This window comes from Manis pentadactyla, chromosome 10 (genome assembly GCF_030020395.1).
Source record: "Manis pentadactyla isolate mManPen7 chromosome 10, mManPen7.hap1, whole genome shotgun sequence".
NCBI classification, from domain to species: domain Eukaryota; kingdom Metazoa; phylum Chordata; class Mammalia; order Pholidota; family Manidae; genus Manis; species Manis pentadactyla.
Genome location: NC_080028.1, coordinates 69,870,375 through 69,896,590, shown reverse-complemented (window position 1 = coordinate 69,896,590; position 26,216 = coordinate 69,870,375). Strand labels below are relative to the sequence as shown.

The following is a 26,216-nucleotide window of genomic DNA, read 5'->3' as shown; positions in this document are numbered from 1 at the left end:
AGGAATACAGAGGCAGTAAAGCCAGGGTTTAAAAGGCTGTTGCCCCCCTGATCACCCCATACAAGAAGAGATGAAAAGAAATCACTGAGGTGTCCAGTATCTTAGGCTGCAGAGGTGAGTTTCTGGATTCATACTCAGCAAAGGCAACCCATCAAAGGCTTCAGGCAGGGGAGGTTTGGGAACAACTCTGGTCTGTGAGTAGTGGAAACAAAGATTTAGTGGGGGGTTGGGGGGAGTGGGATCTCCCTGCCTGGAAAGCTTACAGGAACCTCACCTCCTCCGTGTGCAACCCATTGGATCCAGCTGAAACCTTCTCGTTTTTCAGGACCCTGTCCCGGAGCTTATCCTTAATGCAATACAAGTTCTAATCACCAGTTTTGCATTCATTTGTCTGACAAAGCTGTGAACTGGAGAGTAAGACATGTCTGGTTGCTTGTCTGCTAGTGGAGATAATTATCACACTAAATCTGGAGGTTATTGTGAGAATGACATGGCCTGGCGAAGGTGACAGTAAAGATGGAAATACTAACACAGGCTGAGTGCTCACTTTGTGGCAGGTGCCGCACTGCTAGTATTACCCGTCTTTCAGAGATCATAAAACCAAAATCACTTTTCCAAGGCTACAGCTCTAGCGAGTGTGTCAGAGCCAGGTTTCAAATCAGAAGGTCTGACTCCCCAACTCAGGTTCTTCACCACCAAAGCAAAGCGTTGGGCACAGTGTCTGGCATAGTACGTGCCCTCAGGAAACATTAGCTGCTATTTGGATCAGAGGAGAGTGCTGACTGCTGTCCAGAACTGCTGGTATCTGTGTGCTGGCCCCACCGGCCCAGGTCTGGACAGCCAGTGACCAGTGTAGAGTGCAGTCCTCTTCCTCAGCCCTTTCTGTATGCGTACTAGTTGGGGGAGGCTGGCCACTGCAACAAATGTTAAGTCCCACGCCTCAGTTTGCTACTTGGTGCTTATGGTCCTATGCTTATGGTCAGCAGGTGGCATGTGCATGGGCCCGGGCTCTCTCTGGCCACAGCCTTTACCATCCCCCGGGGCAGGACAGCACACTTCTTCTGTGAAAGCCCTGATGGTAAATGTTTTTACCTTTATAGACCATACAGTCTCAGTGTCAACACTGTTGTAGTAGGAAAGCAGCCATCCAGCCCGAAACAAGTGGGTGTAGCTGTGATCCAGTAAAACCTTATCCACAGCTGGCAGTGGGCTGGGTTTGGCTTATGGACACTACTGTGCTGACCCTTAGGGCCCTGGAACATCCTTCACCAGGGGCAGAGAGAGGAGGACAGAGTCTGAGAAGGATACATCCACTTCTTAACGCTCAGTGCAGAAATGAAATCTCACGTCCTACTTTTGATTGGCGAGAGCTGCTTCCCTGGCCTCACCTAGATGCAAGAGGGGCTACAGACTGGAGCCTCTGGCTGGACCACGGCTTTCCAGAAACAAGTCTGCCCCCTGGAAGGGGAGCATGCATTTGGGTGTCTGCCCGCTGATGTCTCTGCAACATGCCCCCAAGGCCCCTTCCTATGCTGCAGTGAGTAGGCTGGCAATGTCCCTGGCCCAGGATTGAGACAGGAGATGCCTATTTTCATTAAATAGCACTTGCTGTCTAGAAATAAAAGTTCTTTTTGTAGAATGACTCCTTCGACATCAGCCGACTTGGCAACTGAGGTGTGCTCAGTGTGAGCTCCTGGAGGGAGTACCCAGCCGGGGAGTGAAAGGAATGATCAGGCTGGGCTCTAGACCCCTCTTCTGTAAGGCTGGGGGTGGAGATTCACAGTTATATTAGTTTACTTAATTCTGACAGGGCACCCCCGTGGGACCAGATGGCATGGTTAAATAGGTGGATTCTGAAGGCAGGCTGGGGTTTGACTTCTGGTTCTCACAGTTCATTGGGTGACTGACCTCAGACAAGTGCTTCACTTCAGTGCCTCAATTTCCTTATCTGTAAAATGGGTTTGATACTAGTGCCCACCACTCAGGATGCAAGGATTAATCGAGATGATACTTGAAAAATGTCTGACACACCCAGATTAAGGAAACTCCGAGTAAATGGCAGCTATTGTTATAACTGACATCACCATCCACAGTACTTGAGACAGACAGAGGGAGCGGCTTTGCTGAGTTAGAGCCTCCCCTTATCCCTGATGCATCCCCCATCCAAGACACTTCTGCAGACCCCACAGGAACCTCCTCTGAAAGCTCCTGAGCTCCATGAGGTCAGAAGTCCCCTTTGGTTCTCAGGAACTCTGAGCTTTGGGAGCCTGGACTCAGTCTTGGCCACCAGGCGGGTCTGTGCTTCGGTGGCCCCATCTGTGCAGTGGGTTTGGCAAGAGCTGCTCATCGGCAGGTCATTTGAAGCTAGAGGGGAGCATGTTTTGAAAGAGCTTTGGGAGAAGCAGAAGGAGCAGGAGGAGGAGAGTAACTCCCTCCACGTCTCTGCAGCACCTTTTGCAGAGAGAAGGGAGACAGACACCAGCCACCAACTGCCCCCACCTGGGGCTGGCGGGTACCATTATGCTGGCACCCATTGGCCAGGACTAGTTCCGTGACCCCAATCTCATTGCAGAGTTACTGGAAAATGGAGCGGAGCACCAACTTTCTATGCTATTGTGTTATTCACCAGCTCCTGGCACACACCCAGCATGTCATGGTGGTTGAATGAATGCATGGTGACAGCTCCCACTCTGATTTTACAGATAAAGAAGCTAAGACCCTGTGTTGGGACATGTCTTGATTATAACCAGGGTGGTTCCTTGTTTCTGATTGTATTTTTACTTTCCTTCTTATGGGAAAACTCCAGGGACCTTGTCCAGGGTAAATAAAGTTCCCAAGTAAAACTTTGATCCCTTTATCCTCCCTACTTCATCTTATCCATTTGGTTTTGTGATACTATAAGAAATGTATACTTGGTGTTCATCCTGGCTCCTGGCACAAGGCTCCTAAAACCCTTGTAATTTCCTGAGCAACAGGGGTGATAGAAGCATCTTTTGTTACAGTGTTTGGACTCAGTCTCCAGTCCTGACACAAGGGCTTCTAACACCCTCAGAATCTCTGGAGTGGAAGCATGCCCTTTTATGTGGAACAGACGACTACGCCTAGGTCCCTGGATAGCGTCAGGACAGGGCCTGGTCCCCAGAAAGGCCAAGCCACGATTGGTGGATTGGAATTTATAGCCCCAGCTCCCGGCCTCCAGGGAGGGGAGAAGGGCTGGAGGTTGAGTTCAATCACCCGTGGAATCATGCCTGCGATGGCATTTCCATACCAATCCTAAACAGAGAGGTTTGGAGAGCTTCCAAGTTAGTGAACACATGGAGGTATTAGCCGGTCTCTGAGAAGCACCCAGAGAGGGTGTAGAAACCCCACCCCCACTCGCCATTCCTTGCCTCATGCATCCCTTCCGTTTGGCTGTTCCTTAGTCGTATCCTTTATGATAAACCGATACTAGTAAGTAAACTGTTTCCCGGAGTTCTGTGAGCCATTCTAGTAAATTATTGAACCCAAAGAGTGGGCTGTGGGAACCCATGATTTATATGGCTAGTTGGTCAGAAGCAGGGGTGGCTGGCTCTTGCGATCAGCCTCGGAAGTGAGGGCAGCCTCCTGGGACTGAGCCCTTAGCCAGAGGGGTCCAGGGCTAACCTGTTAACTTCAGGAAGTTAGTGTCCAGATGGAGCCAAATCATCAGATACTCAGTTGGTGTCTGGAAAGTTGGAGAACTGGTTCTTGGGATGGAAAAGCCCCCCACACATTCGGTTTTAGGTATTCTAGATAAAAGTTGAAGTTTGCGTTAAACTCAGATGTCCTCAGGGGTAGAGCTCCTGTCCTCGGCCTCTCCCATCCCTCCGGTGCACAGCCTGGCTCCAGGACAGTGTGGAGGTTCAGTCAAGGTTTATGAATTGAATGGAATTTTTATAAACTTTCCCTGTATAAAGAAAGGGACAATGTGGGACAGCAGAGTAGCTGGGCCTCAAAGTTGGATGGACCATTTCTAGTGCAACCATGGACAAGTTAATCCATCTTTTTGAGTCTCAGTGCCTTTATCTGTAAAATGGAGATCTGCCCCCTCTTTGACTAGTGTGTTTTTAAGAGTTAAGTAAAGCTCCCTATTCTGAATATCCAGCCGCCCCAGGTGAGTGTGCTGGCTGCTCAGTCAGTCTACAGCAGTTACAGCCAAGGGCAGGGGTCCAAAGCAATGCTCTGTGCAGTAGCCCAGCCCTGCTCTGGAGAGTGAGCTGGCTGCCCCCCCCTGCCCAGGGGGCCTGAAGTGGTTCTGTAGAAAGGTTCTTGGCCCTGAGAAGCATGGAACTGACCCACCCTCTCAGCGACGAACCTTCACAGGAGGTGTAACCAATCTTGCAGAGATCTATTTTTGAAGACCTATCGATTTTTTTCCGGTTGCTTCTGGATGACCACAGATATATTTTCTTTGGTCTGCACCATGATAGTCAAGCATTTGAATTAGCTGCCAACTGATTTGAAAATTGAGAGATGTCTCTGTTATACCTCTTTGCCCATCCAGCCATTTTAGCCTTCAGCAGTTAAGAATTTATACTGATCACAGAAGCTACAATTAAGACAGTTAGAGATGGTCCCACATAATGGTGCTGTCGCTGCTGTTAAAACCCCTGGGACTCTCTAAACCAGAGCCCGTATGACCATCACACTTGCAATAGACTGTGAAATGACTCAGGGCTTGTCAGTAATGAGGGAATGGCTGTGTGTACGCCATCTGTCAGCCCAGCCATCATCGTGCTGGTCTGGGGCCAGCACAGCCAAAAGAATTGTATAGAGGAGTGGGGAGGGGAGGAGAGTGGGCCCCTGGGGCCCCAGGGAGGACAGGAACACAAAACACACACGAGCGCTCCGAATTTCCAGTTGGAATGTTCCGGCTCATTCTCAGCCTCTGGAATTGCTGGACTTGGAGCTTTTTCTGGGCAGGGCACATCTGGACCCACAATCTGCATGGGTCTCTGGGTCTAGCAGAAGGAGGTCTTGGCAGTAAACAGGGGCAGACAAGAAAATACTACCTCTGTCCTTTCTGTTTTCTATCTTTGGACCTCTGGCACAGAAAAGTGAGTTAATGCTATTCCTCAGCTCCTGATGCACTGAGCTCATGGGTCTCCCTGAAGCCTCCAACCCTGGGTTTGCCACCTCTTACCCACCAGCCACCACAGCGGCTGCTCCATTGGGTTTGACTTGTAGCTGTGAATATGTATTTTCTTTCTAGAATATGTTGCATTGTGCATATTTTTAAATTACTTACATGGCGTTGTGCTATAGTCTTTGTTCTTTTACTTTTCTCACTCAGCATCCTGTTTAAGCTCCATTCGTGTGCTGTGTGGACTTATGCTTTGCTCCTGTAACTATTCATTATATTTTCAGGGGTGCGTCCATCACACTTCATTTAACCTCTCCCACTCGGATGCCACCAAGCAGCTCCTGACTCCAGAACAGCACAGCAATCAGTCTCGTGTGTGTGACTCTGCTGATGCAGTATGAGAATTTCTCTGGAATAGATTCAGGGTGGAATTGCTGGGTCGTTAGTCTACTATGTTTAATTTGACCAAATACTGCCAGATTGCTCAAAAATTCAGTAGTTTTAAAGGCAGAAGGAACCTGTGCTTGCTTTTAAAAAGGAAGCTCACTGTGTACTCAGTGTCTCCTGTTGCTGAGAACAGCCCCAGTTTTTGCTGTCCAGGCATCATCTCATCAGATAACACAGTAATCCTCTGAGTCAGGCACACCGAATGCCTGCATCGTGCAAGAGAGAAAACTGAGGCCCAGGAGGTGGAGTGTCTTGCTTAGGGCCACTCAGCTAAGTGGGGGTGGTTGCTGGGCCCGTCTCTGACTCCTGCGGACACATCACGCTACTTTCCTAAAGAATCCCAGGTCCTTGGTGCAGCTCCTGGGAATTTGTGGCAAGCAGACATCTCAACTCGGTGCCCGTATGGCTCGCACTCTGTGTTTTGTTCGATCAGCCTGGCCTTTAAATACTTTCCAGTTATTATTCAGTATTTTAAATCTGAGATTTCTCATAAAAATCTAGTGATCTGGCAACTAGGCCACCTTTCCCAGAAGGCGGCAGTTTCCTGGATGGGCATGCTAGCTGCCCCGCTCCAGCTGGCCCTGTCCATGGGGCGCCTTTGGCTGCCCACGTTACCCACTGGCCCCTCCCAGCACTGGGGTTTGCAGCTCCTGGAAGAGACATTTTTGTATGTAGACAATGTCTTTTTCCCCTCTGAGTTCTTTCCATTAAATGCATGAATGAGCCTTTCCCTCTGTCCCAGTGGTCTGGCCTGCCATTTCCCTCAGCTGCAAAGTCAATGACAGAGAAAAAGAAGCTTGAGCTGCAGCGGAGCCTGCTGCTCTCCTGCCATGAGGTCGTTCGTTGTGTCCTGCCGAGGACCCAGCCTGTGCCAGGCACCATGGAGACATCACAGGCCGGCTCCCACCTGTGTGGGGACAGGCCGCCATATACAGCCCATCTTGAGCCAGAGAGGCTACAGTGAAGCCTCTGTATGGGACCCACACCCCCACAGACGGGGTTCTGTTGATATAAAGATGGGAATTCATCCAGCCACAAATAAACAACATTGCTGGGCCAGGTGGGGAGTTTTTAGAACTGTGGCATTTGGTTCACCCTGAGTGAACTGCAAGAAGAGTTAGTTTTTAATTTCTGTTTTTAGCAAAACTGTAGGTTTCCTGCAATCATAAATACATGGATCCTAAGAACCAGGACAGCACTGTGGTTATGAGCTGAACTCAGACAGACGTGGCTGTAAATCCCCGTCGTGTTCCTCACCAGCTTAATCCCTTAGAGCCTCACTTTCTTCATCTGCACAATGGGGGTGGAGTAGCTACTTGGTGAAGCTGCAGCAGCGACACAGTAAAATAATGCAAGTAAACACTGCATGTGGGCTTTGTGCGTGGAAAGCTCGCAATAAGCGGCATCCTTCTTGCTATGAGAAGCATGGGGGAAGAGAGTGGAATTGTACCTTGAGTCCTGTGTGGGCCTTCGGGTCCTTCTCTGAAACAGAGACTTGCTTTCTTCCTTGCATTTGCAGTTAAGGTTTGGTGTGGCTCTGCCTTTGTTGCACATGGGGTCAGGATTTATTTTCTGTTCTGATGCCTTGCATGATTCTCTGGCGCTGTGTGAGTGGTTTCACGGTCTCCGAGCTTGTCATGTGTCATTTCCCTCCTTGAGCTGCCCAGCCCTGGGGGTCTGCTCTCTTTCCCCCACTTTACGGTAAGATCTTGTCAGCATGGGCCCCCCCACAGGCTCATGGTTTGAGCAGGACGAAGAGCGTCTCTTGGACCAACAGGAAGAGCAAGGTTGAATTTTGGTGCAGGAGTGCAGTCCGGCGGCCTTTGCCATGAAGGAAGTGTGGAGGGAACTCTGGGGGCTGTGCTGCCTTCCTGTGTCTGCCGCTTTTTTCCCCAGCAGCCTCAGGGCAGCCGACAGGCGTAACTCCTCCTCCGGTGTGTCATATGGAAAGTCCTGTTTCAGACACGATGGGGGAGGCAGCCAGCTTGTCAGTAGCCTCTTGCCCCTTCTATTTGGGCATTAGCGTTTGTTGCTGATGGAGTCAGAGGACTTGGGCTCATATCCCAGCCCAAGGGCTTGGGCAAGTTCCTCCTCTCCCTGCTCCTCTGGGGCCTCATCTGTGATGTGGCCATGATAATAGAACCAGCCCTGGAAGGTCATTTTGCAGATGAAACCAGATAATAGGTGTAGAGGCCCTAAAACAGAGCGTCACAGTGTGCACTTACATGTTAGCTGTTAGGATTCTTGCTGTGCATTGTGCATCTATTGTGAGGCTGTGAGTTTCTGGGGACTCTCTGTTATCCATTAGAAAGGCAAGGTTCTTGGTTTCCTTTGCTGTCACCACACACAATACTCTACACAAAATAGATGGCAGCATCTTAGGACAGTTTAGCAGTTCAGTGCAAAGACAGGATTTGAGTCAGAAAGCCCAGATTTTGAATTCTGTCCCCTCTACTTGTGTGGCTTGGCATGCGCCAGGGCATAGTACTTCAGTAGTTTAGTGAATTATGTGAGCTTCCAGCTGTAAATGTACTCAGCTCACTGCCTTTAAGAATTGTTGCTCTGATTTCCCCCGTAAGTAAACGTTATTGAAAATGTTGCTGAGACATTAGGAGCAAGGGCTCTGTTATCAGACAACCTGGGTGCAAATCCCAGCACTGTCGCTTTCTGTTGTTGACTTCAGGAATGACAAGAAGCGTCTCTGAACCTCAGTGTCCTTTTCTGCAGAAGTGGGTGATGATGCTCTATGACGACAATTACCGGGAACTCATCACCAGGGCCCATGAGGATGGAGCCGGGCCTGGTGCTCTCCGTGCGCTCTGCCACTGCCATGATGGTGACTTGCTTCCTTACTGTGCTTCCCTAGCCTTACATCGTCCCCATTCACAAGGCCACAGTTAGCGCCTCCACATACAGGCACAAGGATGGGGAGAATGGCATGTGCCATGTGTTAGTGAAGGAGCTCCTGGGCAGATGCGTGTGGCTTCTGAGCCCTAATAACAGGCGCTGGCAGACCAGAGGGCAAGCGAGGCAGTGGGCTGACTGTCGTGGTTGCCTCTCATTGTCCAGGGAGGCTCCCCTGCAGGGCCAGCAGTGCCAGAGGACCTGCATTTCAGGTTCTGTAGGTCTGCGCTGTGTTGAGCCTGCATGATGATGCCCGGCCATCGCACATTCTTCCTTAGCTAAGCCGCATCTGCCATACAGCTGGCTTTCTGTTGTCTGTCAGGATGCAGCGAAGCCTGTAAACTGCAAAGAATAATGTGGGATGAGATACTTAGGGAATTCTCTCTTTTTTCTTTAATTAGTCTTGAAACTTGGAATAAAGGGAAGAACTACAGCCCAACTCAATCAAAGATTCTAACACATCTGCACGGGGAGGAAGCTGCAGGGCCCTTACCCAAAGGGGCAGAGGTGGCCTGGCTTTCCCAAGAATGTGTGTAGCAGTGCCAGCATGAGGCCAGGACCCAGGTCCCCTATTTCCCACCCTGTGACCCCTCAACCACACCAAACTGCAGGTAGCCATGAATGGCTGAGCAAGAGAAAGAACCTAGGCACATCTGCATTCTGTGCATGGGGGGCAGGAATTGGTTTCTTCTGGTTTTGGCTCCTAACTGTAGACACCTCGATACTAGCTTTTCATGCCCATGAGCTTGGCGGCTTTGGCACACACCTCCTGCTAGAGTGCATGCCAGCCCTATGCCATGGATGGGGATGGGATGGGATGGGAGGAGTCTTCTCTGAGAATGAGCTGGTTCTGCAGAACCAAATCCATTTAAAAAATGCAGGTCAGGGAGCAGGTAGACCAGAATTAACAAAAAGGAAGCCCAGACACCCATGGTATTACAGCCAGGGATACCGAAAGGTGGATCAAATCCGCAATTTGTGACACCCCTTCACCAGACTGCGCACCAGGGCCATGGGAACCTGTGCTTCCAGGCAGCCTGGGGGTCTTGCTGTCACTGATGGCCACTACCTGAGAGCTCGGTAAGGAGTCGCTGTTCCAGGGAATATGTTCGCATCTTAACAAAGACTTTGATAGTGTTTTGAAGGAATTTAAAATCCTAGCAAAATGGTTAAGGTATGGGCTCTTGAAGGAGGCGTGAGACAGGCCAGATCTCTCAGTCACTAGCCCCGTGAGCTCAGGCAGATTCCTCAGCACATCTGTGCCTCAGGTTCCCTAACTATCGAATGGGAGTAGCAGTAACAGGCCTTAGATGGGATGACATGTGCAGATAAAAGGTTCAGCAGAGAATTGGTTTAGTCAGCAAATACTTTACCAAGCCCCTACTGGATACCAGGCACTGTCACCAGTCACGGGGGGTATATATTGTCATTATTGTGCAGAAAATGAAAGGGCAGGGGTGATGACAGAGCGGACAGTGGGGCCTCTCACTTGAGCCAGAGGAGGAGAGAGTGAGCAGGCACGAATCCTGCAGCCTCCGCAGGGAGGGCATCAGACAGAAGCAGCAGGTACGAAGGCCCAGAGAGAAGTATGCATGGTGTGTTCCCAGAGGACTGGGTGGCTCCCGAACAGTGAGCAGAGAGGGGAGTGGGAGAATGAGGAGTCAAAGAGGACAGGCGTATCCAGATCACAGGGGCCTTTGTGCCACAGCGAGGCCTGGGGTCTTGTTCTAGGTGGGCTGGGAAACCCCTGGAGGGTGCTGGGTGTGGCAGCAAATGCCCTGGCCCCTTGTAAATGGGATCTGTGCCCACTCTCCTAGGGGTGTCTGCTCTGAGCCTGGCCCTGGGCTGGGTGCTGCAGGTGGTGGGTACAACAAGGAGCAAGACCGGTCCCTGTCCTGGGCCACCTTGGGGTGGACAGGCAAGAGTAAGGTGAGTGATGAGTGAGGTCACACCACGCCTGGGTCTGGGCTCCTTGGTAGAAAGGGCACTCAGCTTTCCTGGGGGAGGTAGGGAAACGTGAAGCTTGAGTATGGAGGTAAAGGCATCTCCCTGGGACATTAAAGTGGCCGGCGAACTGAGCCTGGGCCCGGGGGAGAGGATGGGGCTGGAGAGGCTGGTGGGAGCCAAGCGATGAAGGGCCTTTGGTGCTGTGCAGGGGACTCGACGCTGATCCTGAAGCAGTGGGGAGCCCCTGGAGGCTTCCCTGCAGGCTGTGAGTAGGATCAGAGCTGAACGGGATCCCTTCCAGGGGACCCTAAAGTATCTCTTGCCCAGTCACCATTAACTTTTGTCTTGGAAGGCCCCATGGATTTGAATAAGTGGGATGAGCTCAGGGTTCACCCTCACCCTGCGCGTGGCTGGCCCCTCCTCAGCCTGTGGCACACAGAAGCAGCCCTCACGGAGCTGGCGTGGTATGGTGAGAACAGCTCTGGAGCCTGCTTGCCCAGGTTAGAGTCCTGCCTCTGCCACCTCACTGTGTGACCTGGGCAGGTTACTGCCTCTCTGTGCCTCAGTTTCCCAGCTATGAAACAAGATCATAATTCCAGCCTCACGGGAGGTTGTGAGGAGTAAATAGGTGAATTCATGTAAAGCATACAGAGTGGTCCCTATTACATGGCAGGCCTCAGATTGTCAGCTCCCTCCGTCCCGGCTGCATCGTGACCTCCAGACCCCCTGGGTCCCTGGTGTGTGCGCCTGGTCTCTCTCCCCCACCCCCTGGCTGACTCTGTACCTGACTGATGGGCTCTTGGCAAAGCCCGGCTCCTCTCCTGCTTCAGCCACGCAGCCCCCTGGCCAGGCCCCCTCACCGCTCCCGGCTCACCTCATTCCCCTCAAACGCCATCTGAACGGCTCACCCCCTCCCCCATCTGTGGAAGGCCACCCACCTCTCCCAACCAAGGCCCAGAAGGGAACACTGCCCTCCACTCTCAGAGCTCCTCTCCTGTTTGCCACCAGTTTTGTTAATGATCCACTTGCCTCTTGCCAATCACGAACCTGCCAGCCAGCACTGTGACCCGTCATCTAGTCCTGTGGCCCCAGCGTCTAGCTCATCACCTGCGAGGAGTGTCGTTAGACCAGAGCACCTTCCTCTCCGCCTGGCGTAGAGCAGAGTGCCTTGGGTACAGGCACATGCTCAGGAAGCTGGCTCCATCATGTGTCTGGGCACTGGCCAGGAGGTGGTCCTTCCTCCATCTCCACTTCCTCCCTCTGAGATACAATACTGAAATAATGCCGAAGTGTGCTGAGCCCAGCGCCTGGCAGAGGAAAGGCTGGGACACCGTTACTAGTGACAGCTGCTCCTATTGCTGGCCGTGCTATACTGCTGTGACAATCAGTCCGTCACACAGCCCCCTGGGCAGGCGCCCCCACGGGCCCCCAGCAGACCTCGCATGGGCCTTCATCACATGCATCCGGCCTTTGTCACAGTGCTTCATAATGATTGATTTGTCCATCTCTTCCAGCTGACCGGAACCCCCGTGAAGTCAGGCTCCAGATCTTCTCTCCCTCTTTATCGGCAGCACCGGGCCCAGAGGAGGCCCATGAGGGCTCTCTGTGAAATGAGCACATGAACCAATATGACTGGATCCTTGAGCAAGTGAATGACCCCAGCCCAACAGTGTGCCCCTGGGCTGTTTGCTCCAACATGGAGCTGAGTACATTGGCTTCTCTTCGTGGCCACCAGCCTGGGCCACGCTGCCAGCACCTCGCCGGGCAGCCACAGTGGCCTCCTCCCCCGTCTCCTCCCTGGTCTCCTGCATCTAGTCTCGTTCTCAGGTGTCCCCAGTGAGGGGGCCTCCTCCCAGGCACCCGGCTTTCCTCACCAGCCAGGTTGAGTCAGTCTTCCTCCCTCCCATCCGCCCCACACCCATCTCTGCCCAATCATTGTCACTGTGTATGTTTCCTGCTTTCTGTCTCCTTCCCTGCTAGACTCTCAGCTGCCTAGGGCAGGGCCCACACCTGCTCTGTGGCAGGTGTCCTTCAGGGCCGCTGCCTTGGGCACAGGCAGGCATACCCCAGAGAGTCACTGAGCAGGCCACGCATGTCCACAGTTAACACAAGCACCCCTCACGGCTTGTGGCCTGAATCTGTAGCTCCCTGGCTTTCAGCACAAAGCGAGTTTCTCATTTGTGCCATACCCAATGCAGATGGGGTCCCTGGTGTTCTGTGCTCTCCACATGCGGCCTCCACACCCCCAGAGGAAGGGAAGAGACGGGAGGAAGGAGGGCTGCAGGGCACTTTCCTTTCCGTGGCTAGCCCAGAGGTGGCTGCCTCGGTCCCACTCAAAACGCACCTCCAGACCTGGTCCCTGACTCCCACCTCACTGTGGGGACTCTGAGAAATCTTGTTTCCTTTCCCCCCCAGGAAGGAGAAACAGGGCGGGCAAGCCAGCCTCATCAGAGTTGGGCATGGGAGGGAATCTTACAGCCAGAGGACCTTAACACTGGGCTCCTTGGGAATCTGTCTGATGTTCTGGAATTTTCTAGCAAGTGACCTTCAGGTCTGCTGACTGCAGCAGCCAGCTCTTTACAGGGCCTGAGCTGTTTGTTGCTCCCGATGGACTGAACCTTCTATTTATTTTATAAAACAACTTGATACTCTCAGATGAAAGTAAGAGGAAACCCCAGAAATGCAGCACCGCCTCTGCGCACCCGGCAGGTCCCCTTGGAGGGGACGCGGTTGAGGAGGCTCACGTGGCGGGAGGAGCCCAGGAAAGAAAGCGTCAGACGGTGGGGAGTGCAGGGGCCAAGCCTCTGTTCTAGAAACTGAGGCTCGCTGTCTTGTTTACAACATTCCATTGTTTTTAAAATAGTGATTCTTAATTTGATGGGGTCTTTATCTTCTTGAAGCTCAAAATAAAAATAACCTTTTGTGGAGGAAAAAATAATAATTCCATTAAAATAGTCCTGAGTGTTCTTTCTTAAAGCGAGGACTGGCACCCAGTGCTCTCTGTTAATAGTGCTGGACCATAATTGACAGTAGCAGTAAGACAGGGACGCTGCACACAATGACTGCAGGGTGGTAAGGACTCCTCAGCGGCCACCAGAGGAGTCTGGCAGATTCCACGAGCTGGGCTCCCATCCAGGCCCACACTTCCAATGCTGCAGTTCGGCTGCAGCCCCAGGAACCCAGCCAAAACCCCGCCAAAGCCTCATGGTTCTTAAGTGCTGGGCACTGCCCACTGCACCCTCTCCACCCCTCCCTGTGAGCCTGGGTGACAAACCCAGGGCTCTGAAGCACCAGCTCTCTCTCCTCACCTATTACCTGGAACCAGGGAGCCTGTTGCAGGCCAGCCTTCTTTCCTCCATCCCGCTGGCCCTCAGGGTTCTTTGCCGTCTCTGGTTGGACTTGGCAGTAGCCATCAAACCAATCTCCCTGTGGCTTGGCTTGCCTCCCCTAAGCCACCCCCAGGCTTGTCCTTGCAGCAAACGTTTATGGGTCTGTCATGATCTCCAGGCACCATGCTAGTTCTGGTGATGCAGAGAGAATGAGAGGGCTGAGGTCCTGCCTCCCTGGGCGGACCCTGGAGTCGGGGGCAAGGGGGGGCAAGAGGTATGCGGTGAGTCAGTGAGCGTGGTCCAGGCTGAGTCAGGGCTGTGAAGAGAGTGCAGGCCTCCATCACTAGTGTGTCCGGAGGCCTCTCGACAGGGGGTACAGGCCAGGGGAATGGCTTGGGAAAGGCCTGGAGAACCAGGACCATGTGCAGGACATGGGAGGAAGTCAGGCAGCTGATGCATTGAGGGTGTGTGTGTTGGGGGGGAGTGTAGGTGGGGAGGAGGCGTGAAGTGAGGTTGGCAGGGCAGGCTGGGGCCACATCTCGAAGGTTCTCGGGAGCCCATGCTAAGGGCTTAGATGCGTGGCAGACAGGGTTTGGGGGAGCCATTGAAGAGTTCTAGCAGGAGAGCATCATGATAGATTTTTGAAAGGCCTCTGCATGAGGCCACCTGCATACAGCCTCTTTCCCCTGTACAGTCATTCTGAAGGCATGTGGGATCATGCACCTCTTGCGGCCCACCTCCCATCCACCTCTTCCATGGTCTGTGGGGCTCCGTGGTCTCCTGCCGCTGCGGACTCTCTCTCTGGGACCGCCAAGCCCAGCCACCGGGCCTGCCTTCCATGCTCCAGAAGGCTGGCTCCTCATGCCTGCAGCCTCCGCTGCTCCCTCCACCTGGCATGCCCTCTCCCCATCTGAGGGCACCCATCATCCTTCCTGAAGCAGCATCTTCAGGAGTCACTTTCCCTGAATGAAACTCTCTCCTTCCTGGCTCGAACTTCCTGCAGCTTCTGGGGGCACCTGTGGATCGTGGCATCGTGGCACTGCCCACATGCCCACCACCCACCACACTCACCGAGCGCCTGCCTGTCCCCACCCTGTGCCCACAGAAATGCCTTGAGGAAAAGCAGGCTGGCTGACATCCATGAATCATCAGCCTCCATCGTAGAGCCAGGCAGGAGGTGGTGGGTACCAGGGGCTCAGCCTCGGTTATCACAAATGAGGTGAGCACCACCCTTTATCCTCATTTTATGGATGAAAAGACTGAGTCTTCCAGTGGTTTAGCCACCTGACCGTAGAGCTGGTAAATGGCAATGTGGGTCACTCTGCCTGCCTGAGGGAATATCATCTCGAAATTTGATCCTGCTGCCAAAGTGTGGTCTCTGGAGTGGTTTTGTAAGGCCTCGGGCAGTCCTCTTATCCATGCAAGTGGTGTAAATTAGGGGGACTGCAGAGGCCAGGCAGGAGATGGGACCGCAGAGAGCAGGCTGGGGTGGTGGCACTGTGTTTCCAGCTAATAAGGGCAGGACTGCTCACTTTTCAAGTGAGCCCAGGAATTTGGATTTTATGCAGAAATATCCAGGTTTTCGTTTTTAGGGCATTCCAGCCATTCGCAGCTTGTGGTGACAAAGGCACAGGACTTGTCTTCACCAACAGATCAGATACCCGACTGATTCCCGAGGGGGAATCTGTTCTGAACAGTGTTGCATTCAATTCAACCTGTGAAGAACTGGCAGCTTCATTCTGGGATGGGCGACAGCTCCTTTAAAAAAGTTCCAGAAACAGCAGACACATTTGAAAGCCCAGATGCATGAGGCACCACCAGTAAATGAGCACTCATTTTGTTACAGGTTAAAGTGATACTGTGGTTAAGTAGGCAGTGTTTTTAGTATTGTCAACATACACACTGAAGTATTTGGGGTGAAATGTCATGGTGACTATAATTTACTTTAATATACCTTCACAAAGAGGTAACAATGATGGAGCAAATGTGGAAAAGGGTTAAGTGTGTGGTAGATAAAGGGTTATGGGGATTCATTATATCATTCGCTCTGCTTTTTGCTGTATTTTGAAAATTTCAAAATGAAGTAAAAAATGAAATGACAATCCAAGGAAGGAATATAGTCTTCCATGAACTGTTCTGAGCTCTCCCCTGCCCCACTGCATTCTGCAAAGTCATGCGTGGCTACTCAAGGTATCAGCACCTCCAGGGTCAGGCAGAGACCCGAGGGAAGCACGGTCCTGCGCAGAGGCTGGCAGGCAGGCAGTGGGGGTCCCTGCTGGCTTCCTTCTCTGCACACAGTAAATGGCTTCCACTGAAGCCGACCTGCAAGTGAAAATCCTGTGAGTTGAGCCCTGGTTTGGAGAAGAATGCACTTTAGAGGACCTGGTGCCTTTTCTTCTGTAATTGGAAGGATGTCTTCTGGACTGGGGGCAGCTCCAGCTGTGGGCTGGTTGAGGACCTTCTCATGTCCCTGCTCAGCTGCCTCCTGGGTCTGAGCCCCTGGGCCTGTTCCTTTCCCTCTCTGAGCTTCCATTTTCAGCCTCAGATGTGTTACAAGGATGCAGTGCGAGGAAGGCACTGAGCAGAGCGTGAATAAAGGCTCCCGCTGTCCTTGCTTTCTCTGAAGCTCAGCTTGCCCACTTCGGGTCGCTGCCGTGTTGGATTTTCTCAGGAGCTGGCTGGGGCTTCCAGGGACTGGCTCTCAAGGAATGAGCACATGGGAGGGATGGGATTCTTCCAGGGGGTTGACCTTCCTGCCAAGTCATGTTGCCCCTGGGACCCGGGTGGGGAGAAGAGCACAAAATGTGGAGATGGGCGTCCTCAGCTCACAGGGAGTACTCCTCTGGCCTTCCTTTCAGGGGCCCTGTCACCCAGCCCAGCCCCACAAGCAGCATGAGGGCCACCTCCAGTCCTTCCTCGGTGCATTAGCATGTTCTGAGCAAATGGAGAAATCCCTGCTACTTCTGCCAGGGCCGACCAGCTCCCTTCTTGTCTTCCTGCGGCCCCTCAGCAGTCCTAGAGTTTCTTGTGCAGATGAAAAACCAGGCCTGAATGGCTCCGTTCAGCACTAAATTGGCATCTTAATCACCTCCCCAAGGAGGAGCTCCTGATTGCTTAATGATGGGTTGAAATCAGAGACCACAGAACCTGGCGTTAGAAGCAGTGAGTGCAGCGAGTGGCTCTCTTGGCCTGACTCCTTCACCCGCCCAAACCCTGGAGACTATGCCCCCCACCCGGGACTGTGTGGCAGGGAGGCTGGCATGGCCAGTGGCAGTGTTCGAGTGCCGCCGCCCCTCTGGAGGAAGGTCCCCACCGGGGCAGCTCTCCAGGGGGCGCTTTGGGTGAGCAGACCTTGCTGTGACCTCAAAGGGCCCCAGAAGCTCTGTGCTGCCCCCTTCCATCTGTGGCACTGGGGAGCACTGCGGGGGAAATTCAGGGCACTCGGTGAAACCTGAAGTTCAGATACTCAGTGAGTAATTTCTTAGTTTAAGCATATCCCAAATATTGCATGGAAAAGCTGTACATAACTTGAATACTGAAAAATTATTGAATTACAAATGATTGAATATTGAGTTATAAATACTGAAAAAATACTCATTGTTTACCTGAAATTCAAATTTCACTAGGCATCCCATATTTTTACTTGCTCAATCTGGCAACACTTAGAAAGAATTGCCCTGCCTGCTCGGGTCCCTGGCAGGGCCTTGTGGGACTCATCTGAGACCAGGCACGCACGGGGCGGGTTCTGAGATGCCTCACTCAGCAGCTTCTTACTGGGCCCCTCGTGGGCCGACTTGGTGCTGGCACAGGGGTGGGCACGAGTGCCCCGGTCCATCTGTGGGACCTCGTGGGCAAGCTCCCTGGCCCTATCTAGGCTGCAATTTCCTCGTCATCGTGTTAGATTCTCTAGAGACATTTCTTCTCATGTCCTTGTGAGGGCAACAGTTCTGTTTCTCTCCCGCCCTCTCTCCTCCCTTTTCAGTGCACTTGGCCTGCAGCCTAGAAGGAATAAGCATCACTTCCTCAGAAAGAGCCTTTCCTCCCCCTACGCTGGCCAGGACTTCTCTGTCATAAGCCAGGGAGCCCCGGTGCAGAGGCGTGCGGTTAGGACGCAGTGCAGTGTCTGCGAGTCCTAGGCAACATGACAGCATGGGGCCCCTTGTTCCAAAATTATTAAGAATTTCAAGACGGACAGCAGAGCATCATACAGGTGCCCAGGAGCATGCCTGGAAGCCAGCCCTACCCACCAAGGGCCAAGCAGGCACTGGGTGGCATGTGAGGGTGGGAGTGAGCCGTGTCTGGGGCATGGAGCCCCTGGGCTTGGAGGAGTGGGGGCTGTGCAGACCTGGGCCCAGGGCCTCACCATGCAGCCCCAGCCTGGGTGGAACCATGCAGCCATGTCTCCTAGTTTTTCAAGAGAAGGTGGAATTTTCTTAATAAAAGCTTTCTTAAATAGTGACAACTGATTCATATTTTAGAAAATTCCTGTGAAGGCAAATTAAGTGCCTTTCTAGAGAATGGTATTCTGTGTGGTTAGTGATAACACACTAACCTGGGTTTCCCACACTGGCCTGTGACCTCCACCAGAGCCACAGCCATGACTGTGTTCACTGTTCTATCCCCTGGTCCCTGTCACCATTCTCGGCACATTGTGGGTGCTCAGTAATAACAGCCGCAGTGGCTAAAGACTTCGTTCTTTCCTGGGAGCACGCTATAGGTCACTGTATGGATTGCTTTCCCCCCTTAATAATGTGAGCATCTGCCCTCTCCTAGGTAAGATCACAGGTATAAGCCTTAGACCCCTTTGTGCATGGCAGTCGCTCAACAACGTGAGCTGTTTGGGTGGTGATGAGCGATCATTGTGCATTCTCTGGCATCATTTTTGGACTGGTGGGAAAAGCACACCTGTCTGTCTGTCTCCTCAGGATGCCAAGTTTGTAGAGGAGCGGAGGAAGCAGCTCCAGAACTACCTGCGCCACGTCATGAACAAAGTCATCCAGGTGGTTCCCGAGTTTGCCGCCAGCCCGAAGAAGGAGACCCTGGTGCAGCTGGTGCCCTTCTTTGTGTAAGTACCGCTCATGTGGGGGTGCCCTGCCGAGCACCCCCTCCTCTCTCCTGCGACACTTGGCAGCGAGTGTCTGGGATTCCTTGAGACCCAGGTGTGTTCAGGAACCAGAGGCACTGACATGGGGCCTCCGGCCACAGCGCTTCAGAGTCCCTCAAGGGCTTAGGTGCCAGCATGTCCGCCACTGAGCGCTATTGATTGGAGGTTTGCAAAAAATGCCAGGCTGTGTGGTTTTATATGTTAGTGCATTTTGATCAAAGGGAAGGTTCATTTTCTGTACGGCTCACAGGTATTCCAAAACTAAACCCATCTGTCAGTGTTTCTTCACCTCGGGTAATGGACCCAGGAAAACTCTCAGGCTCCCACTGGTACCACCTTAAGTAATATTAATATGAAAATAACTTAAGTATGAACAAACTTAAAAGTTTGCGTGCTGACTCCTTCCCCACAGTTCTCTCGGTCCTGTTGCTGGGGACATCTGTTTGTACAGCGCTCCAGAGCAGGTGGCTGCCCCTCGGTGTCACTACCTTATCACCGAGCAGTCCACCTTGTTCTAGTCAGACTTTTATCAGCCTGAGACGCTTAGGTCCTTGGAATTAGGGGAACTGAACTGATGAAGCTGTGCTTGGTTTTTGTAGTCTTCAGATGCTGTAGAACATAATCATATTATTCATGAAATATCATCTTCATAATGGAGAGCCAGGATACGACAATCCACAGAGCAAACCTGTGCGTCCCCCAAAGTGGAATCAGGACACGCCATTTGAGAAACACTGGGGGCTATGTGATCTGCTGGGATAAAATAAGAGTTTCCTTTCACTGCAGCTCTTTGAAATGGCATGCTGAGGGCTTGGGGGTCTGTGATACCATAACTCAAACAGGGGACTTCTCTGTCAGAAGCCAGGGAGCCCCGGTGCGAGGCGTATGAGCACTCGGCCACGCTTGTCCACAGGCACTGTCCCTGCTGAGCCCCACACTCCTGTTGGCTGCTGGACCTGGACCCTGGGCTGAGCCCACCCTGCCGTTTGTCTGGCTCTTTTCTCACGTACTCACTCCCCTTGCGTGCCTGGCCCTGGCAGACCCTTGGGTTTGGATCCCTGCCTCATAGCACACTGCTCGGACAGCCCCCCATTCTGGCCCTGGGAGTGAGCGCCACCACCCCACATCAGCATGATGTGTCCATCAGGCTCGGACTCTTTTTTCTTTTTGCTGAACTTCAGGGAAGGTGGTCCCATCCAGTTTGGGCAGGTGAGGGAAGGTAGGCAGGGGAATAAAAGTGAGTGGGTAGAATTTGCTCATTTTTCCTCATAAATATTCACTCACATTGCTTCTGTGGACTAACCCGAACCTTCTAGGCTCCAAAGTCCTTGGCATCCCCCAGTTGCTGGGAAGGAGTGCAAATCCTATTCAGCATCTCAGACCTGCGACCAGACTGGCAAACTGGCCAGGTGTGGACTTTGTTTTAAAATAAAATACAAATGTATGATTTTTGAGGGATGAGTATGCCCCCACTTGCACCTCTCTGACTACCCTCCTCTTGCATTTCCCCTTGGCCCGCTTCGCTGATGGACAGCAGCACCTGTCCCTCAAAGGCACATGAGTTTGGGACCCCGGTGGCCAAACAGACAGTGTGGGCCCAGCTCTAGTGCCATGGAGGAAGGTGATCTTGGGCAAGGACCAACCTCTCTGAGTCTCAGTTTCCTAAAGTGTGAAATGAGAAGAGTAATTCCGGCAACCAGTGACCTGTTGGGTTTTAAGTGAGGCAGTCTGCATGTGAGCCGGACGGCCCCGTTTCGGTCTTGTGTCTTATCTGCCATTAATACTGAGGCTCACGAGAAAGAGCGGAAGGAGAATCCTTACAAACACCCTGCGGACATTTCTCTGTTTTGCCTCTTCACCTTTTCATCCATCCCTCTCTATAGGTGAAAATGGGAGTCCAGGAAATTAAAGTGATTTGCCTAAGCTCATTGGGAAAGAAAGTGGCAGGCCTGGGCAGGAATCCACACACTGCCCTAAGATACGGGGACTCTGAGTCTTCAACATGTGCTAGGTGCTGGTGAAACCTTGTAAAGTGAATTATTCCGAAAGGCAGCCTCTCCTCCATCCTTTCCCCAGAGATCTTCCACTCCCGCCCTGATAAAGCAACTCAGGGCCTGCCCTGGGGAGGCTGGGAGCGCCTGCTCAGCCTGGCTTCTCCGGGAGACTGAGGCTGGCTGGGCCCGACAACAGTGCTCCCTCCAGGGGCTCCTCCCCGGGGGAACTGTGGCCCCGTCGCCTTGAGAGGTGATGTGTAAAATGCCACTTACTCACCTTCAGCCTGGCCTGGCTGTTTCTGGGGTGCTGTTAGGGGAGACAGCGGAAGCAAGGCCCCCAGGGTGCTGGCCCTTTGGGTCTGCTGGGCTCCTGCCACAGGTCATAATGAACTGCTTTTTGAAAATGACGAGGTTGACACCTACTCCTCTCTAACATTCAGACAGCCTCCCTGTCACCTAGGCATCCCACCAATCAGTGATTATGCTCCATTTCTGCTGTTTCTTTCTGTTCTGTGGTGGGGCAGGGGGTCAGCTCCACAGGGAGGTGGAGGAGGAGGAAAAAGCCACGCACAGCTTTTTGGAGTTCCGGAAATAGTGGGGCATCTGGACTGTCTCCAGGACAAACACTGTCCAGTGGACACATGGAAAGCCCTCTCATTGGGGCCTGTATTCAGTAAACATCTTTTTCATCTAGTCAGTATTTATTGAGCACCTATTAAGTCCTCTGCAAGCACTAGTGGTGGTGGGGATACGGTGGAGAGTAAAACGGACAAAAGATAAAACCTCTGCCTTTACAGAGTAGGGGGAGGTGGGACGTCGATGATAAACATAAGGTACTGCCAAATACAGGGTCCTTGAAGAACATTAATGCAGAGTTAGAGGTACAGAGTCACGTGAATGGTGTTTCCATCAAATGGGCGGGAAAGGCCAGAAGGGAAGATCTTACAGATTTCCAGGGGAGGGTGTTCAGATGGAGGGACCTGTAAGTGCAGAGGCCTCGAGGCAGGAACAAGCCCAGTATGGTCAGACCAGAGGGAGCAGGGAATGCGACCAGAGAAGTCACCAGGCTGGATCACGCAGGGCCTTGGAGGCCATAACAGTGACTTGGAGATTTATTCTAAGTGGGCTGAGAAGCCCTGGAAGGTTTGGAGCTGGGGTGTGACTCAAGCTGGCTTGCATCTTTAAAACCTTCCTCTGGATGTGGGGTAGAGAGTGGAACTGGACAGGAGTGGGTCAGGAGGCTCTCAGGGTCCGGGCAGGAGGAGGTGGTGGCTTGGCCAAGGTGATGAGGAAGGGCCGTCTGTGGAGTGATGGGACCCAGATGCGTCTGTTGTCTGGCTGGTGGGCGTGAGAAGAGAGCTTGTGTGACACGCCCAACATCCTGACAGGCTGGGCTGGTGCAGAGATGCCACAAGTTGCTCAATGTGGATGATCTCTGTATTCAAGTCCACAAATTATGGAGTGCCTGCTCTGGACAGGCCCCGGGCCAGCAGAGAGGCCCGGAAGCATTAGTTACACAGACCACTGACATGTGGACCAGCCCTCTGGGACCTGCACGTGACTAGGGCATGATATTGCAAGGTGGATTTCTCTCATTTGTCCATTTAATAGCAATTTGCAGAATGCCTAGTTATGTGTCAGCTTGCATGGGTAGTAGCCCTGCTCTGCCACCCACTAGCTGTGTGGCCTCCAGCAAGTCCTGTAAGCTGTTCAGGGCCTCTGTGTCTTCATCTGTGCAGTGGAAATCTAACAGCACCCACCTCCTAGGGTGGCTGTGCCATTCCACGGGCACATACGTGTCAGGCTCTTAGAACCAACCTTCGCCCATGCAAGCACTGTGTGTGTGTGTAGCTCTCTTCAGCAGAAAGGAAGCATGGTGGAGGGAGAGTCCAGGGAGCAGACTTTTTGGAGGAAGTGATAAACATATGATATTAAAAAAAAAAATTGAAATGCTGCAGAAAGCTCTGAGATGAATAAGCACCACACCCTCTCCACTATGTGTCCCCCAACCCATGATCACTGTCAAGTTTTTTACGTAATTTTGCAGAAATTGTCAATACTTGCGTAAGCCAAAGCCAGATTCTGCAATGTTCTGTAGTTGACCTTTTTAATGTAGTAAACCTGGCTCATTCCTTTTGACAGCTGTGTAGTTCCCACTGCAATGGCTCTCTCTCTTAAGTATTTCACTGTTGCTCCATTTGAATGTGAGGTTTCCATATTTTCCTCCCTCAAACTGTGTTAACAGGAATATTTCCATAGGTACCCATTTTGGGAGGGAGATCCATAGGATTGATTTTTAACAGTAGTTCTGGCTCAAGAGTGTAAGGTGCATCTAACAATTTTGACAGGTGTCGTAAACCCCACCCTCATACCAATTTGATATGCAGCATTTTGGTAAGATAAAAGGAGATAGATGTTCTTGCCAGATGTGTAGAAGAGCTGCGAAGTTCAGGGAGCCTGAGTCATCCCCTGGGGCTGGGGACCAGGGCGCCTCCTCCTGTGGTCAGGATGCCCCAGAAGCGAGGCTGGGCTCTGGGGGAAAGGCCTTGGGGAGTTTCTGTCTTGGTCTCTGGGGTGGGAAGCCCTTGCAGGCCTGGAGCTCGAGTCTCTGCTTCCAGAGGGTCACGCTGGCTGCTGGGGGCGGGTGGTGGTGGAGAGACAGGCTGTGTGTTGAGTAGCCCAGGGAAATGGTGGGGTGGCCTGAACAAGGTAACGCCAAGTTTTGAGGCTGAATGTGGGTGAATGATGGTCAAGGGACAGGGGAAGCTTGTTTGGCAGCAAACGAGGTGAAAATGAACATCAGGTTTAGAAACTGAGTTAAGTGACATCCTGAAGGCAGGTCAGGAGCCAAGCAAAAGAGACTCAAGTGTTTGCTAGAATTTCATCCTCTGAGCTTGGCATAAGGTAGAAATTCCTTCCTGGCATTTCTAAGGAAACATATGTTTGCAAATCTCAAGAAAAATCAGTCAAGAGATTGGGAAAAGTATTCTAATTCTCTTATGAAAACTGAAGTGCAACCATCAACATTCGTGGCTGGAAGGAATCCAGGCTAAGGAGGCAAAAGGAAGAGGTGACACATGGAGCTAGAGGGAAAGGTCGGCGTTTCCAGGAACTAGGACAGGAGCTCTTGGGAGAGAAGTGGTCACAATCCAGTTAGTCTTGTTTTTAGCTGATGCGGTGTTTTAAGTGTGTGTTCCCGGCTCTATCTGCTGCAAACAATGAATCAATCATTCCTGCAAAAAAAAAATACTAATAAGTTTATGTGCATGATGTGCTTGATATGAGTGGTATTCCAAGAAATAACAAGTTTTGGAAGCACAGTAAATCCTTAAATTGGTGATTTTAGTACACCGTTCTGTAGGAGATGTGCCCACTGTGAATGTACTATGCAAACAGTAGCCAGTAGTGTCTGCCGGTGTTTTCCAGTGTTTGAATGTTCACTTTAGGCAACGGTTCTTTGTAAATACTACCCACTTACTCTTTTATAAGCAAACATTTCTGGATTTCCACAGTAATGAATAAACAGTCTGAAAACGTTTGAAATATTTTAATAGTAACTTAGGATTTGGGATATTGCCAAGAATACCCAGGAATTCTGACTTCTTGCTGTCAAATCCCAGAGTCATCTCTTTCAGGAATTTGCAAATACTCCTTGGGATACGATTTCCTGAAATAAACTTGGGAATGGTAATCATGGAGATGGGGAAGGATGCCGAGGGAAAAAGGGGAGAGCAAGAATCAGTGATGGCCAAGGATAGAAGCTGGGGGTAGGACAGCTCATGTAGAACAAAGCAGAGGGAGGATGAGGCAGAAACTTGGAGAAAACTGGGTCAGAGTTGTGACGGCAGAGTGTTTCCCAAAGATGCCTTCCTCCACGCGAAAGAGCTGCAGAATTTACACCTCATCCCAGAGCATTAAGAATAGCAAGCTGTCGTCCTTCTTGGCTGCCAAGTTGGCTGAGGACCCACTGAGCAGGTGGCACAGCACGACTGTGGTGGCATCCCTGTCACTCTCATTGGGGAGAGTGCCATGCGACCCACAGAGGGTGGCACAGGGCCTCACAGGCCCACCTTTCACACGTCCAGCGGGAACAGGGCTCAGGCAACACCCGGCTGAGAGATGCGGCGCCTTTGACAAGCAGTCTGCTCTCTGCAGAGCCTGGATTCTGGAACTGGCAGCTGCCTGCGGCCGCCAAGGACCACCTGCTGTTGGTTTGCACGGGAGCAGTTTACCCCGCTGAGGAGCACTTGATGGGTTCAGAGCTTCCGCATGGAACTCAGTTCAGTGACTATTTGCGGCCCCTTTGCAAGAACCATGGCCCTTGGGCCCTGGAATAAGCTCGACCAGATTGCAGCCGTTTGGGCTTGCAGAACCTTTGAGCCCATTTCTGGTGTACTGGGGCTTTGTTTGGGCCCAGTGGGGGGCAAAGCATTAACGTCTCAGCCTGGCTCCGAGGGGCTGAGAGCAGATTTGTGTGCAGGGGACACGTTTTCCCACTGCAGCCTTTCTCACCCTTGCGGCGCCTCCCACCTCCATCCCTGTCACTGTGATCAGATGTATTGTTTGGCAGAGGCTGCAGCTCACCCAGGACTGGGGCCTACATGCCCTGTGGAGTCCCCTGCTGATTTGTACCTATGATCTTTCAGCATGTGGCTCATTAAGGCTTGGCACCTTCCAGCATCCGGGAGCAAAGGCACAATCACCCCAAATTTACCCCTGTCAGCTGAGGGACGGTGGCAGACTCAGGTGCCTATAGGGTCCAGGCAGGCGATTTGAGTGAATGAAGCTCTGACACTAGGGAAGGGTGCAGAGTAGAGCTCATAGAGGGCCAGCCATTTCTCTCTGAGGATGACTATTGTTATATGGGACTGCAGGTTGCCAGATCTTTTAATTTTCCTAGAGATGGCAGAAATGCATGTCTTGACAGAAAATTTGATTTTTAAATTAGCTGTTAACTAATTTGTTTGTGGGTCAAACAAAACGCCTACCCACTGCATATCAAAAGTCTTCTAGGGGAGAGAGGGGCCTCCCCTGGATGAACTAATACATGAAGAAATGCAGGGCAGAGGGAGGTGGGAACCCACTCAGTCCCAGGAGACGACGACAAGATACCAACTTGGGTAGCCTGACACAGGCCCCTGCAGTCCTGGCTGCAGTCCCCGCACAGCTCAGGCTGCCGAATGACGGGCCCGGGGGCACAGCTGCCCGCAGCGGATGTCTGCTTCACACCCGGCCGCCTTTCCCTCTGCCTGGAAGGTCCTGCATCCCCAAGGGCTCCTTGGTCAGCCGCATGGCCCACCCTTCCGGACCAGGCACCCACCCGAGTCCCCCATCTTCTCTATAGAAGTTCGTTTTGTTTCCTGCCTTCTTTGCGTGGCTTGTAGGCAGTA

General features: G+C 52.1%; 1 protein-coding gene across 18 annotated transcripts in view; it reads left to right on the top strand.

The window, feature by feature from the left end:
- LOC118928528 (sorting nexin-29) overlaps nucleotides 1-26,216 on the top strand; it is a 599,207-nt gene that overhangs the window by 534,950 nt on the left and 38,041 nt on the right. For 17 of the 18 annotated variants that reach the window (XM_057486934.1, XM_057486922.1, XM_057486916.1 and 14 more), the window contains one exon: nucleotides 18,654-18,793. The exons of the other annotated variant lie outside the window; for it this stretch is intronic. In XM_057486934.1, coding sequence (XP_057342917.1) covers nucleotides 18,654-18,793 — 140 coding nt within the window. The remainder of the gene's footprint in view (nucleotides 1-18,653; nucleotides 18,794-26,216) is intronic. 18 annotated transcript variants of the gene reach the window in all.